This window comes from Polypterus senegalus, chromosome 1, assembly GCF_016835505.1.
Source record: "Polypterus senegalus isolate Bchr_013 chromosome 1, ASM1683550v1, whole genome shotgun sequence".
NCBI lineage: Eukaryota > Metazoa > Chordata > Cladistia > Polypteriformes > Polypteridae > Polypterus > Polypterus senegalus.
This window is the reverse complement of record NC_053154.1, coordinates 294,018,839-294,033,623: the sequence shown is the minus strand read 5'-3', so window position 1 is coordinate 294,033,623 and position 14,785 is coordinate 294,018,839. Positions and strand designations below refer to the sequence as shown.

Sequence of the window (14,785 nt, the reverse complement as noted above, 5' to 3'; positions counted from 1 at the left end):
CAGACACAGCTAACCGATTGTCCACTTATGTAATTCAGACGAAGAATGGGCAAAGATTTAAGTGGCTTTCAATGCAGTGTGAAAGTGCTGGATCAAGAAAAGACACTCTCATGCACAACGATATCTAGGCTGAGACTAAGGAACCTCGAAAAACTATTCAGTCCGGTAAAGGTGTGAACCAAAACATTAATGGAAGAAGCCAAGAACAACTGAAATGACTTTTGCACAGTAACAGTAATGGTCAGGCAACAGATGCATAGAACAGGGGTGCACAAAAAGGGATATTAAAGTGTACAACTACCTTGTTAAGAACAGGATATGGTAGCTGCTGACCAAATGAGTTATGGTCCTAAAAATGAAGAAGGTTACCGTGGGCTAAAGAACACAAACAGCAAACACAAGAGAACTGGGAGAAACAGCACCTAGTAAAATGAATTCCTGCTGGCTGGCATACTGTATATCATACAAAACCTAAAACAAATTTGAAAAATTCCACCCATGTACTACAAGAAAGCCAAAAAAAATAAAATTTGAAATGAAACCACGTCATAGCAGCAAATCAGGAGCATTGTGGTGGAAGTCCTTCCCATATCTTTTCTTTTCTCTGCGCCTGTTTTGCTATCATGACAACTGTGTCATCAATTCCATGAGAAAAGCAAAATGGCTTGCTGATGTAAGTTTCAATTACCCGTAGCATACCTCTTTATATATAAAATACAACATCTGTCTGTCTGTATGTCTGTCCACTTTTCACAAGAGAACTACTTAACAGATTTAGATCGGGTTTTTTTCTATAATTTCCTTCTCTTTGATTTTGTGACCTCTGTCATCATGCTAAGTATCATAGTTCGCTTGCGGTAACGAGTTATTTGAGCTAATCTGAGAGAGAAGCAGCGGGATGAGGGGAGAGGGGGCAGGGCCCTCCTCACTCATGCGCCAGCCTCGGGGAGTCCCTTACGTCTGCTTAGCTAGCGAACGAGGGAACTACTTAATAGATTTAAATCAGGCTTTTTCTGTAATTTGCTTGAAAGTTCCGGTTGATTTTGTGACTTTTATTACGCTAAGAATCATAGTTTACTTGCAGGAGTGATATATTTGCACTAATCTGAGACAGAGGCTGCGGGCAGAGGGGAGGGGTAAGCGTGACATCAGGAGTGGAGAGCCGGGCAGAGCCCTCCTCACTGTCCTGTTTCACTACTACATGGGGTGACCCATGAGGGACAGCTATTATAAAATCTATAGAAAGTGAGAGAGGTTTCTAGATGCAGAGCTTCTATTTGCACTTAAGTTTTTCCAGCAGCTCTCAGGTATATACATTGAGTCCTGATTTCCCCATTATCAATGTGTGGAGACTATTTGAATAAATAAATACCTAATATCACAGTGGGGAGCCATTTATGGAGAAATTCAACCAGAAGCAGGATCTTGGCTGAAGTTTCGTTCTTTACTGCTCGTAGTTTAATTTGGTTCCCCATTGTCGACCTTTTTCACCATATAACTAGCATCAGCAGTCCAATATATCTCGTCTTGCTAGGGCAGAAGGAAGGGCATCACTAGAAGTATTGTGCCAATAAACCAAACCAGACCAGAATGGCAAGAAATAAGCAATGCTCCCCCAGGGCATTAGAAGGCAGGTTCACAAGGAACACAAGAGGCATCAAGAGGCTGCTACCAGGCATACACCACTGCCCATTCCTTTCTCACATATGATCCAGAAGGTTTTGGAATCCACAAATATGTGTGCTTGAAGTAGTTTCTGTACCAGCACTTTCCCCATGCTTGGCATATGAGTGCTGGCACTTCACCCCACAATCAACACTTATTTAAAAAAAAAAAAAAAATCTGTAATTTCACTGAGCTTTTGCACTTCCCTGCTGCTCTCTACTGTATTATCTGAAAACAACTTTGCTATCGGGACTCCAAGGAAGACCCCATCCCTCCCCGCTATTTGAAAGTGATCCAAATACAGTAATTATCAGCCAAAACAGCAACAAATACAACCAGCTCTCTTTTTTCCATTTCAACCACTAACAACTACAGAATAATATGACAATCTTGTGCAATGTCTGACATGACTGACACAAACAGTTTCCAGCAATTTTAACATCTTATTCCATATCCAGGAGTAGCAGCTTGGTCAGGGTAGTAGTGGTGCCTAGCATCACAGCTGGACTCCGAAAACAAAAAGTAGATACAGCAGGAAAGTGTTAAGTGAGATGGTAATGACGGATTGTACAATTTCATTTGAGAAAAATAACTGACAGACATAATTGTTGTATCAACAACTGGCAGCTCTAATAAAGGTGTGCTTTATTAAAGGTTTTACCTTGGATTTAAAAAGGGAGTCCATTTTCACATCTTAAGATATCAATATTTGGATGTATATTCTAACATTATAGTGATTTTTGTTTAATTTTGTTAGTGTGCTATGCCTGGTAGGCCAAATAGAGCAGCAGTACAGCATACAATATGCTTTTTAATGTTTCTCAATAATCACCAGGAAGCTCTACAATATGGTGGACTGATAATTTTATTGATGGCTATATACCAGCTAACTGTCAATAATCCAAAGAATTTGGCTTTATTATACTTCCCTTGGATAAAAAATATAATCATATTTATGATATTCAAATGTATCATTTGCCATTCATATTTAATATGCAAATACATTAGTGTGGAGCTTCTTGTTCTCGTCCTTCTTAATCAGCACAGCTGTTTTCCTGTCAGATGAAAAAGGGAACGCCTGTCAAAAATAAAATAACAGTAAACATTAACACATTCTTTAGCGTCTAGTGCCCTAAAATGAGTTTTCAAACTTCACCCTTGAGGTCTCCACACTTGTACATCAACATATGTTTCTAATATGTAAATGGTCAAATGCTGTTATCTGTTATTGTTTTATATAAAATATACCTTTTTTCCCATAATTCCCATAATATACATGTAGTGTATATGCACATTGGTATTTCCATGGCAAAACAGAAGGTTAGCAACACAGCGTTTTTTCTGTACAGCATTGTAAGTAATAGGTTTATAGGGTTACTACTGACATGCTAGGGATGCTGTGCCAACAAAGACATTTCACAAGATTTAGGAAATCAGACCTGCTAGCACATTTGTTCCTGTTCCTATTTAGCAGAGTGTGACATGTCAGACAGTTTACGTTTCTCCCAGCGATGCCTGGAGCAGCCTGTGAGGCAGAGTTCTTTCTTCTTGAATTAAAAATGGTGAACACACATTTCTCTCAGTGAACCTCCTTTTATAATTCCCCTTGGGGTGTAACCAGAAAGGCAGTTCCCCTGCCTCTACTGTGACCTTTTTCAGCAGGGTTGACTCTCTTGGGTTATTATTCAGCTTCCCTTCAGGTGCATGTGCAGTGTTCTGCCTTTCCATTTCTTTCCTAAAATGAGAGCAGACCCGGCTCAGAGGCACCAGGAGTTCTCCATCACCAGCAGTTCCCCTGATGCTGTCTGAATGTTTCCCACAAGGAGGTTTATCCTTCTGTGTGTTACTTATATAAATGTATTGCCCGATGTGCTGTTTAATATAAGGTGGTGTATTCAGTGTCTCTTACTAATGTACCACCATCAATCTTAGGGCAAGCAGGAATCTTGTACTGTGTATATGTAACATAAAACTTGAATATGAATGAAAAACTATTCCATCTTTTCTGAGCGTTCAAGCATGCCCCAATAAAGCAGATGAAGACCAAGCTCCAATTTTATTTTTAAGCTGCTGCCCACTTTAGACTCCTCTAGTGCTTCTTTAGCAACATGGACTTCTAAATGAGCTCCTATTATTATTTCACACATGCCGACAGAGAGACACACACATGGTTTAAAGACTTGCTCACATAGCCTGAGGTACAGACAGATCAAAATGATTGCATCCACATCCTTTCCTTTATCTCAGCCAGTGGTGTACATATTTTACCACTTGTACTAAAAAAATACTTTTGTTGTCCCCTTTAATTGAAATTGAAAATTCTAAATAAAACTATTAAAGACTTGAATCTCTGTTGACCCTGCCAAACAAGAGAGCATGTCATTTATTTTTTTATTGTCCTTAGCACTCTACTGTATGCTTGCTTCATATGCGTGTCAGCGTTTCCATGTAGTATCTTTGAGCTATGGCAAGAAAAGGTATGACTGATTGATTTAAAGTATCACAGGCAGGCTAATAACTAAGATTGGTGCTTTACTGCTCTTCAGGGAAATCAGTATTTATTGCATAACTGAACACCGAACAAGGGCAATGACAATATGTTAAATTGCTTCTTTTTCTTTTTAGCTCCTCTTGTTGACTCGAGTCCAAGGCACAGTAGTTCTGCCATGCTGATGCTGCTTTCTGTGGTGTTTGTGGGTTTAGCTGTTTTTTTAATCTACAAGTTCAAGAGGTAAGTAAAAACTTTAGCAAAAAAAGTATATTGGTTGTGATAAATAAAATGCTTTTGAAAAGGTTGGGAAGACTGTATTAACTGTGAAGAAAAATCTGTGTATCTAGCTCAAGTTCTCTTGTGTGGAAAGTGAAACTTTAAATGTGAACAATTTTCAGGAGCTGACGTTTTCCATGAATGGCCAACAATATGGGAGAAAAAGAACATAACCATGAATAATTGGCCATTTCATCTTTCCTTTTATAATATCTTTCACAAGCCAGAGAGATTTTAGATGCAAATTGGGGATAGAATCCAACTTTAGTACACTGCTTCTGTGAAGGTAATTAACTTTAACATGTATAAGGGCGATTAGCATTAGCAGTTAGTGCTGCTGCCTGATCGCTCCAGTGTCCTGTGTTCATAATCCAAACCAGTCACTGTCTGTGTTGCATTTCCCTTCTGGTATGATTTTCCTTTCACATTGCAAAGGCATGCAGACTAGGTAGGCTGGTGACTTGAAATTAGCCCTGTATGACTCTGAGTGAATGAGTAAGTGAGTGAGTGAGTGAGTGAGTGAGTGAGTGAGTGACGGACAGACAGTTGGGCAGATGAATGATGCCCATTAGTTCCTGCCTTGCATCTCATACTACCACGATAGCCTCTGACTCCTGCATCACTGAATTGAAGTGAATATAGATAATGAATGATTGGAATGGCTTGTGAAGGAAAAGCAACATGACAATAAATCAAAAGAGTGAAAATAAAAGGTGTATTTATCTGTCCTGGCAGCTTTTAGAGTAAGGCAGTCAACCTTGGACCAGGCAAAACTGAACAACTAATATTAAAACTACAGTTCTTGGTTTGATGGCAAGCTACTTCTGCCCACCACATTGTGACATCTGTGATGACATGATATAATTAATATGTGAAATTGCAATGGTAGTTTTGCTCCCTATAAAAGTACACCTCAAAGCAGGACAATATGCCAACCTTTTAGTTCATTACTAGGTTTAGAAGTTTGAGAGCCATTCATTTAGAGTGCCCAGAATATGTCTTTTTTTTAATTTTTGTTATGCTTTAGCTGTGGGTTGTAGCCCTGGATTAAGTTTATTCTTTGTTGATCTAGTGTTTTTTTTTTAATGTAATTTGTCTTTTTATATTATTGATTAAGCCCGTGGCATTGACTTCTCTTTTCCTGATTTATGTAAGATTTTGTTTTTCTTTGATTATCTTTTCTTTAATTATTTAATTTGCAAGTATTGTGTTTCTGTGTTATTTGTTTTGCTCTACTATGTTTTTTACACCTTGTGGATGAAGCCCACCTTCATGTCATAGCTGAAGGACCTCCCTCAGCCTTTATCTTCCAAAGTTGAGAGCAGATCCTTCAGTGGCCCATTAAAGCTTTGTTCAGTGTATTTATTGTAAGTATTGGATTTCTGTCAAAGTCAAAGCGAACTTTATTGTCATCTCAACCATATACAAGTATACAGATAGACGGAATTGCAAAGCTCATGGTCCACAGTGTAACAACATGAAGTGCAAATAATAAATTAAAAATAGAATTAAAATAAAAATTTTAAATTAAAACACAAACAAGACAAGACATTCTGCAAAGACAAGACAAAGACGTAGCAGCAATGTGAACATTGATGCAATGTATGGTATTTTCAATCTAGATACATAAATATAGTCAGTAGATGTGTAAGATAATAAAAAATAAATAAATAAATAAATAAATATAGATAATACATAAATTATCAGTGTATGATAATAGTTTTTCCTAGTTTATTGGATAAACAAAACTTGAGTTCTTTAGCGATAGGTAGTTTCAAAGCAAGTAGGTCCTAGCATCAAGTTTTGGTTTTCTGAACTGCTTTCGTCTTGTTAGCATTGGTCTATTTTGGTTATGTTACCAGCTACCTCTCACTACATTTCTTGCCTCATGTGTATCATCACCAGCTTATTATACCCTTTCTTGGAGTAATCCTTGGTCTCTTTGTCCAGTACAATATGACAAAAGGTCATGAGTGACCCCAAAATAATTAACATCGTGACATCAGGGTGGTCCTGCCTCCTCGGGTTCCAACCACAACCTACAAGGAACTTTGCAGAACAAAATCTCAATACTTGAACACTAAATAATTAAAGAAAGCACATTCAAACTAAAACATGATCTTACATAAATCAATAAAAGACAAATCAATACCATGAACATGGCAACATAATGAATCAGTAACATAAAAAGGCAAATAATATTTGAATAATAAAACCAGTAAGTAAGCAAAGTAATTAAACCCTGGCTAAACCATAACACTTTAATGCTTTTGCACATTTTGTTTGCCATTGTTCTACATGCTGATTTGGTTTCCTAATTCTTATTTTTTGTTTGGTTTCAGTACTGTGGTAATTTGTACCCTTTAGGGGTTAATTAAACTAGGCAGGTGCTCACTCTGACTGAAGAGTGTCAGGAGAGTGAGGCAAACCGCATGGGCCTTTCAATTTTAATTTCCAGTTTCAAGCCAGTGGTAGGGCTTTTTATTTACTGTTCTGACCATGTGTTGCTCCCTTTGTGTCTCCAAATTGAAATATAAGTTAAATATTAATATGACACGATTGTGCCATGCCAATATGTTTTATGTTTATGTTATGAAGTTCAGTCTCATTTGAAGCAATAGAAAGTGATGGCTGAAATTTTACAAACTGTTAGTAGTAGAGCACATGAGCTTAATCCAGCTAAACTGCATGTAAAGAACATTATAAAGCGATGTTGTTTTTTCATGCAATTTCAGACTCAATTTGGGGTAACAGGGGTTCAGACTCATGGCTGCCCACTTCCTCTATGAAGTTGCTCCTTTTCTCTGTGTTCCTCAGTGTATATTTCTTCTCACATCTTAAAGTTGTGGGTGGGGGTTGATTTATTTCAAACCTAGTTTTGTTAAACTTGACTTGCTTGTATGGAATGTTATTTGTTTTTAATAAAATCAATAAAATGCTTCAAAAAAGTTGCGGGGGTTAAGTAACTTTTAATTAGCCCAGTATGAGTGCAGGCTAGTGTTCTACGGACAGATAGAGTTACCTTGATAGTTAAGTTTGTTTTTGTAGATTAATAGGCTGTGTTATTTGAGTCCTTGGTTATTTATCTATGAAGAAATGAACAAAAGACAGCAACAGCAGGAGAAGGTGGAGAAATTGGGTTTGTAGAAGCTGCTGCCAAACATGCCATCTTGCCTCCACTGTTGAAAGCTCTGTGGCTTGAGGATTGGATCCCACAGCCATCCAAGGTCATCCTTTACATAAAAACTTGACAGGATAAATAAGAAAAAAAGCACTTTGCAAAAAAATGTATTTTTAGAAATAGATTTTCTTAAGCACAACTCATAATAAGAGTTAGTGCTCCTTGCAAAGTCAAATTGTCCCAATTTACTGTATTGCCAGTCTATTACTGCACATTTTGTAGTCATCAGGACACGTCTCTAATTACTCTAAAAAAAAGAACAATAATGTTTTATATTGCAAGATTCCCAAAGGACATATCATCGATATGAAAATTTGGAAAAATAGCGTAAAAATAGATGGAAATGGCATAGCTTTGCTGCAGGCTCATCATAATGGTATGAGGCACTGTCATTGACTTGTGCTGAAAAAGAAAAAACTCAAATGAGAGCTTGGCAGGTGGCAATGCTGTTATGATCACATAAACCCACAATTAACTAACAAGCTACCAGTAGCAAAAGGAAAAAAAAGTAAAAAAAAATCAAAAAAGGATTTATTTCTTTCAATTACATGTTCTTAGTATTCAGCTTGTAAGCAAGTCTTGTACAGACAGATATAGGGCCACCAAAGATCAGGTTTCAAAAGTAATTTGCAGGACTTCTTTCCTTGTTGAAATGAGCACATTATTGATTGCTTTCAAAATGTCATTTTTATTTTTTCTAAAATCTCTTGCTACCAAAATGCCGCAAAAGAAATACTTAATGTTCATTTTATAGACTGAAATAGTTAAGAGCTTCTGTGGCTGAATGCATATGTTGGTGATGAATAAAATATGTCTGATATGACAGCTGCTGATGGGTGATTAGAGCTTGGAAGCTGGGCAGCAGTAGGTGCTGGAGATAATGGATACAAGCCGGCACACCAGACTGATCAGAGCGCAGAAGCATCAAATAGAAAACATGATATCTATGTATGTAAGATTTTATACTTACTTATAACATGCTTTAGTTTAAATGTTGAGGGCTAGATTATTGACAGCAAGTGAAATCCTTATGTACAGTATGTATGTATGTATGTATGTGTAGGTGTGCATGTATTACTATTATAGCACAGACATAAATCCCCACCAAGATTTTTTTGTGAAGTGCCATGCAAATTCAACCCTGGCACAGAAGAAAAGCAAGCTCTCATTTATCTCAGCTAAATGAATTTTTCTTAAGCACAATCGGCTGCCAGAACCTGTGCTGGGGCATGGGTCATTACTGGACTCTTACACACTGCCAGATTCACTTTTGTGAATTAGCCGGCACAAAATCTAAATAAAGAAATGTTTGGTTTTCATGGGCACAAATTCTTTGGTTGAATTTTCAACATTTTCTCTGATTATCAGATTTGGATTCTTTATCTTTATATATAATACGCTACCATGGCTGTTCATTTGTCTGCCCAGGATCTTAAATTATCTGAAGCTCGCAAACCGTTTGACCTATTGACCTGAAATTTGGTACACATACAGTATACTACGTGATGTCTACTATCCGCTTCCGGGGTGATGATTGACCTCCAGAGTTATTCCTATTTTTATTTATTTTATTGTAGAATCCACTCTATTGTAAAATCAGCCATGCAGCGCATGCATACAGGCACCGTTCTCATCTCTACCACCGTTGCCGTCACTTCCCCTACCTCTTCATATCTTAAATCATTCTTAAGGCAGATTGAAGACTTAAGTTCCAGCTTAATTGAAAAAGTAATTGCAACACAAATACTGACTTAATCAGTTTTAATGTGAAAAGATGCCAACGAAAGAAGAGAAGAAATGGGCCAATAGGGTTGAGAAAAGAAGAGCTGATCAGGAAGCAGCAAGTGTATCAGCCTCTGGGCATACGATTGCTAAACGTACAGAGAAAGAGAATGAAAACTAGGAATGCTCAAGTCAAGTGTATTCACTGCACGTTATCGTCTTACAGTATTTTGTGTTGAGTCCAAATATGTTTTTTTTTTTATCATTTCTCTATCAGGTAACATTTTTGACTGATGTGCAACTTAAATTTAATAATATTGTATATTTACATCCTTATTAAAATGTCAAACATAAAATCAAAACTGTTTTTTTTCATTTTCTGCTGTTTTTCTCGTCAAGAACATCAAGTTCACCAGTAGTCAGCAGACATACTGGGACTCCATTTGCCTTGGCCACTCCATATCGGAAATGTATTGATGAAATTGTGCACTAGGTTTATCCCTGACCAAACCTAGATTTTCAGAAAAAAAAATTGAATTAATGAACCTTCAATGACATTTTGCAATTCATTGTTGGGTGTGACTTTAGAAAGTTCTCACATTATTTAAGAATAGTTTTCGGCCTTACAATTTCCTAAAATGTTTGTGCTCTGCCAAGCATCTTTCTCAGTGTTATTGGGCTCTTCTTTAAATCTCCCATATTTTAACAATTCTCTGATCTGAGGAACCACAAATGTCTTAATTAATCTTAACATCAATAATCAGGGGAAATGTATTCCTGAAGTACATGAATCGTGTTTATGTTTTAGCCGTTGCTTTAACAAAGGTTTCACAAGTCCAACTTTGATATGTAGAGGAGAAAGGAAAACTTTCTCAGGATCAGCAAATGGTCTGTTTACCACATTTCTCTTACCTCGAACAAGTGAGGGATGCTTTGGCCATCAATACTGAACACAGTGGTTCTGCTTGTCCTTACTGTCTTTCTCACTCACACACAAACAACATTTGTTATAGTTATTTTGCATATATTTCTGATGCTGAAAGCTTTCTAAAATAACTTTTAGTTGTCATATGATTCTGTCATGTTAGTCGCATGTGGTATAAGTACAGAAGGGGTAACACTTTAGTTTAAGAACTACAAAAATACATCTGTTACTCATTACTTCTTATGTAACAAGACTTTAACAAAGGCTTCTTTGTTTCTTCATGACACTTTTAAAACATTAGTAAAGTGTTTATACATCTCTGCAGGGTGACCTGCTACCAGAACATCACTTTGGAGTGGTCTCAGGTGACTTCACTGAGACACATTTCTCTTGGTATTCCATATGTAGTAGAAGACCTGTGACTCCTTTATATTAACAAGCTATTTTACCATTATGTCAAGATGCCACACTCCACAGAGGTGATTGACCCATCTATTGATGTTTTATAAGTGTTATGAAGACCCAAGGAGTGTTTGTTATGGTCTTGTTACATAAGAGTAAATGAGTAATAGATACATTTTTGCAGTACCTAAATTAAAGTGTTACCCACTCATCCATGGTGTGTTCATGTTGAAGAGTTTCTATAAGTGAATTAAAAAAAACTTAACGTAATAGTGATTAATACTTGAAATTATTTAATTATTTATATTTTTATACTGTGATGACACTAAACAATTAAAATGTGATAGTGTTGTCACAAGAAAATTAAGACAGATACAAAAATAATTTGACTTCATCTTTGGAATTAGAATGATCAGGTATGCTCAGAACATCCATCACAAAGCTTGGGACAAAACTGTTGTTGACCAATGCCATTACAGCGCGTACTTATACTTATCTTGTGGACTAAACTAATCATTCTTGTAGTTCAGTTTTTACAAATTTGCAAATTGTTATGTTGTAAAAGACCAGCCCGGTTACAGACAGACACTAAGACAGCCAAGTCCAAAACATACACGTTTATTTTTCTTCCTCTACAGCGCCACACAGTGCTCAAATTCCCAACAATGCTCACTGTCCTTTTCCCCTCTTTCCTTTCCTTCTCTTTACTTTTCATCTGCTGCCTCCACTGCCCTCAAGCCCTCAATTTACCTTCCACCCTACTCTGGCTCCCAAGTGGAGTGAGGCGGCCTCTTTTATACTGCACCCGGAAGTGCTCCAGGTGCTCCTCGATCAAGTTCCAGTAGCACTTGTGGGTGTGAAGGAAGTGCTGCAGACCACAGCTCCAGAACTGTCCAGGCACTCCCTGGTGGTGGCCGCGGGCCCCTACAGGATTGAGCTTCTAAGCTCCAGTCCCATGGCCCCAATGTAAACCAGGGGGGCTGCCCTCTCGTGTCCCGGTGGAGGTACTGCTGGTGATATATCCATTCAACTGGTCCTCTCCTCAAAAGGGCATCCCAAGTGGGCAAGGTCCCCGGCTGTCTATCACAATGTGTATATTTCTTTTTCTTCCATGTGCATCAGCTTTTGAAATATTAAAATCACTTGCAATAATTTGCTTCTAAATCAGGTTCAGACAGTTAGCATACATTTACTACATTTGGCACATTCAGATTTTTAAAACATTTTAAAATTGCCAATTTTCTTTCCCATGACTATAAACAGAAATTACAGTAATATTTCGTGATTTTTGAAAATAAAAAAAAGGGTAAGGCCCCAGCAAGACCAGCAAACTGCCAGAGCTTCCCTATATTTTTTCCATGCAAAAAGAAAATAAATGAATTTGTACATATACCATGTATCTGCACATAGCTATGCTGCTCATAATTGTAAAAAACACTGGCTAATGTGTTTGCAAAGGGATGTTATTTGCAGAGAATGGGCTAATGTGCAGTACATTTAAGAGCCTTTTTCCATTATTTTCTTGACTCCCTATCTATCTATCACATCATCTTTGAACACCCAGACACTGAAGTGTTTAGTGACAGCGTACTGTGTTATATTAAGAACTACACAGACACTGTCACAGTGGATAAACGTATCTGGGTCTACCCCAATCAGAAGCCCTGGATGACCAGGGAAGTCTGGAGGCTGCTGAAAGAGGGGAACACTGCCTTCAGGTCTAGTGTCAAGGCCCTCTACAGCACAGCCCGTGCCAGCCTAAAGAGGGGCATCCAAGAGGTCAAGTCAAACTATAAAAAGAAGATCGGGGAACACCTGGATAGCAACAACAGCAGGTAAGTGTGGATGGGTGTCCAGCATATGGCCAACTACAGGACCAGTCCAGGAGCTGTGGGAGGTGATTTATCGCTGGCTGAGGAACTGAACCACTACTTTGCCCGGTTTGAAGTGTATCCACCAGAGACAGCCAGACCCCATCCAGATACTAACAACAGCCCTATCTTCACAGTGGGGGAGCACGAGGTGAGACGCACGCTGCTTGCTGTCAACCCACAAAAGGCAGCTGGACCTGATGGTATCTCAGGACGCATGCTGAAAGACTGTGCAGACCAACTGGCTGGGGTCTTCACCAGGATATTTAACCAGTCTCTGTCTCAGTCCACTATGCCATCCTGCCTGAAATCCTCTGTCATAGTGCATCTGGCCAGGAAACAGACCATCACCAGTCTTAATGACTACAGGCCAGTTGCACTGACCCCTGTGGTTATGAAGTGCTTTGAGAAGCTCATCAGGAACCACATCATGTCATTCATTCCTCCCATGCTTGATCCATGCCAGTTTGCCAAAAGAACAAACTGTGGCCACTGTTCTCCATGCTGTTCTGTCCCATCTGGAGCAGCAGGGGAGCTGAGCTACACACAGCTGCTCTTCATAGACTTCAGCTCTATCTTTAATACCATCTTACCCCACAGACTGATGACCAAACTGTCAGACATAGGACTTCCACACTCCAATTGCCTTTTGATCAAGGACTTCCTGAGTGATCGCACTCAGAGGTTTAGAGTGGGCCCCTACTTCTCCACACCCATCAGCCTCAGCACTGGCTGCCCACAGGGCTGTGTGCTGAGCCTCCTGCTCTATACCCTCTACACTCATGATTGCATTCCTGCCCACTACAGTAACACCACTGTTAAGTTCACTGATGATCCCACGGTAGTAGGGTTCATCTCTCGGGGGGATAAGTCCGCCTACAGGGATGAGGGGGAGCAGCTGGAAATGTGGTGTAGGAATAACAACTTGCTCCTAAACATAGCTAAGACCAAGGAGCTCATCATGGACTTCAGGAAGAAAGCAGACAACATCCAGCTCACTCATCATCAACGGGGACTGTGTGGAGAGGGTCTCAGCTCCACAGGGTCATTAAGGTCACCCAGCGGATAGTCAGCTGTCCTATCCCCTCACTAGAAGAACTACATAGTTCCTGTTGCCTCAGGAACGTCAAGAAAATTCTTCAGGACCCATCACACCCAGGACATGCATTGTTTGAACGCCTGCCTTCAGGCAGACGTTTAAGATCCATAAAGACTAAGACAAATAGACTGAGAGACAGTTTCTATCCTTTAGCCATCACCATGCTGAATGCTGCTTAGTGGTCAATCTGACCGAGTGCATCTTCATGTTTACAATACAATACACTCTCATGTTTACAATACAGCTCTAAGTTAACATTGGATAAGGGACAAGTGCAATATATGTATGTATGAGTGGAAAACATTGTTCTGCTGTTATGGAGTATTTTTGGTACTTATTTTATTCACTTTTTATTTTAGTTTTAACTTGAGTAATTGTGTTTTTTATTTATTTAATTTTTTTGCACTGGAAAATTGCACCTAAAATTTCGATGTACAATGTCTCTTTGCTACAATGACATTTAAGATTTTGATTTGATCTTATATTTATACACTGTATGTAGTTGTCCTTTATTTGTGTATATTATGTTTTCTGAACCTGCTACAAGTAAGCATCATAATTCAAACAACTGCTGTTCATACTTTGCATTCAGATACCAGAGACAGTGGGGAAATGTGACATAGGAACACTGGCTATATATGATGGACCTCCGGTACATGTGTGTACACATCAATGTGTACAAGCGGAAAGTCACATAAGCAAATGAATGCTTTCTTGTTAGTTTGTTCCTCCCTCCATATATTAATCTGTCCTTAAAAGAACATACTTGATATAGTGTGTGGCAGAATAGCAACCAAAAATAAATAAAATAAAATACACCGGACACTTCTCTTCCAACAGTACACTCTTTTTACAAACTTTTCACATTCTTAGCCACACCGACTTTATCCAGAATATCACCTGGCTCCTCTCATGAACAATCAACTATGTCTACACCCTGCAGCTATTAAAGTAACTGGAAACATGAAACAGTAGTAACACACTTTAAGAGATTCAGTATACAGACCAGGCAGATGTTGGTATTCAGAGACAGTATGTAAGTATAAAAAGGCAGAGCCATGCTCATAGTCAAGAATGGGCTTTGCCTAGAGCATCAACCTTTTTTTGGGTCAAAGAAATTATTAATCAAAATACATGTTCTTATGAACAAATG

General features: G+C 38.5%; 1 protein-coding gene across 1 annotated transcript in view; it reads left to right on the top strand.

Moving 5' to 3' along the window:
• sorcs3 (sortilin related VPS10 domain containing receptor 3) overlaps nt 1-14,785 on the top strand; it is a 1,218,933-nt gene that overhangs the window by 1,180,222 nt on the left and 23,926 nt on the right. Inside the window, exon 25 of the mRNA XM_039776558.1 lies at nt 4,291-4,396. Coding sequence (XP_039632492.1) covers nt 4,291-4,396 — 106 coding nt within the window. The remainder of the gene's footprint in view (nt 1-4,290; nt 4,397-14,785) is intronic.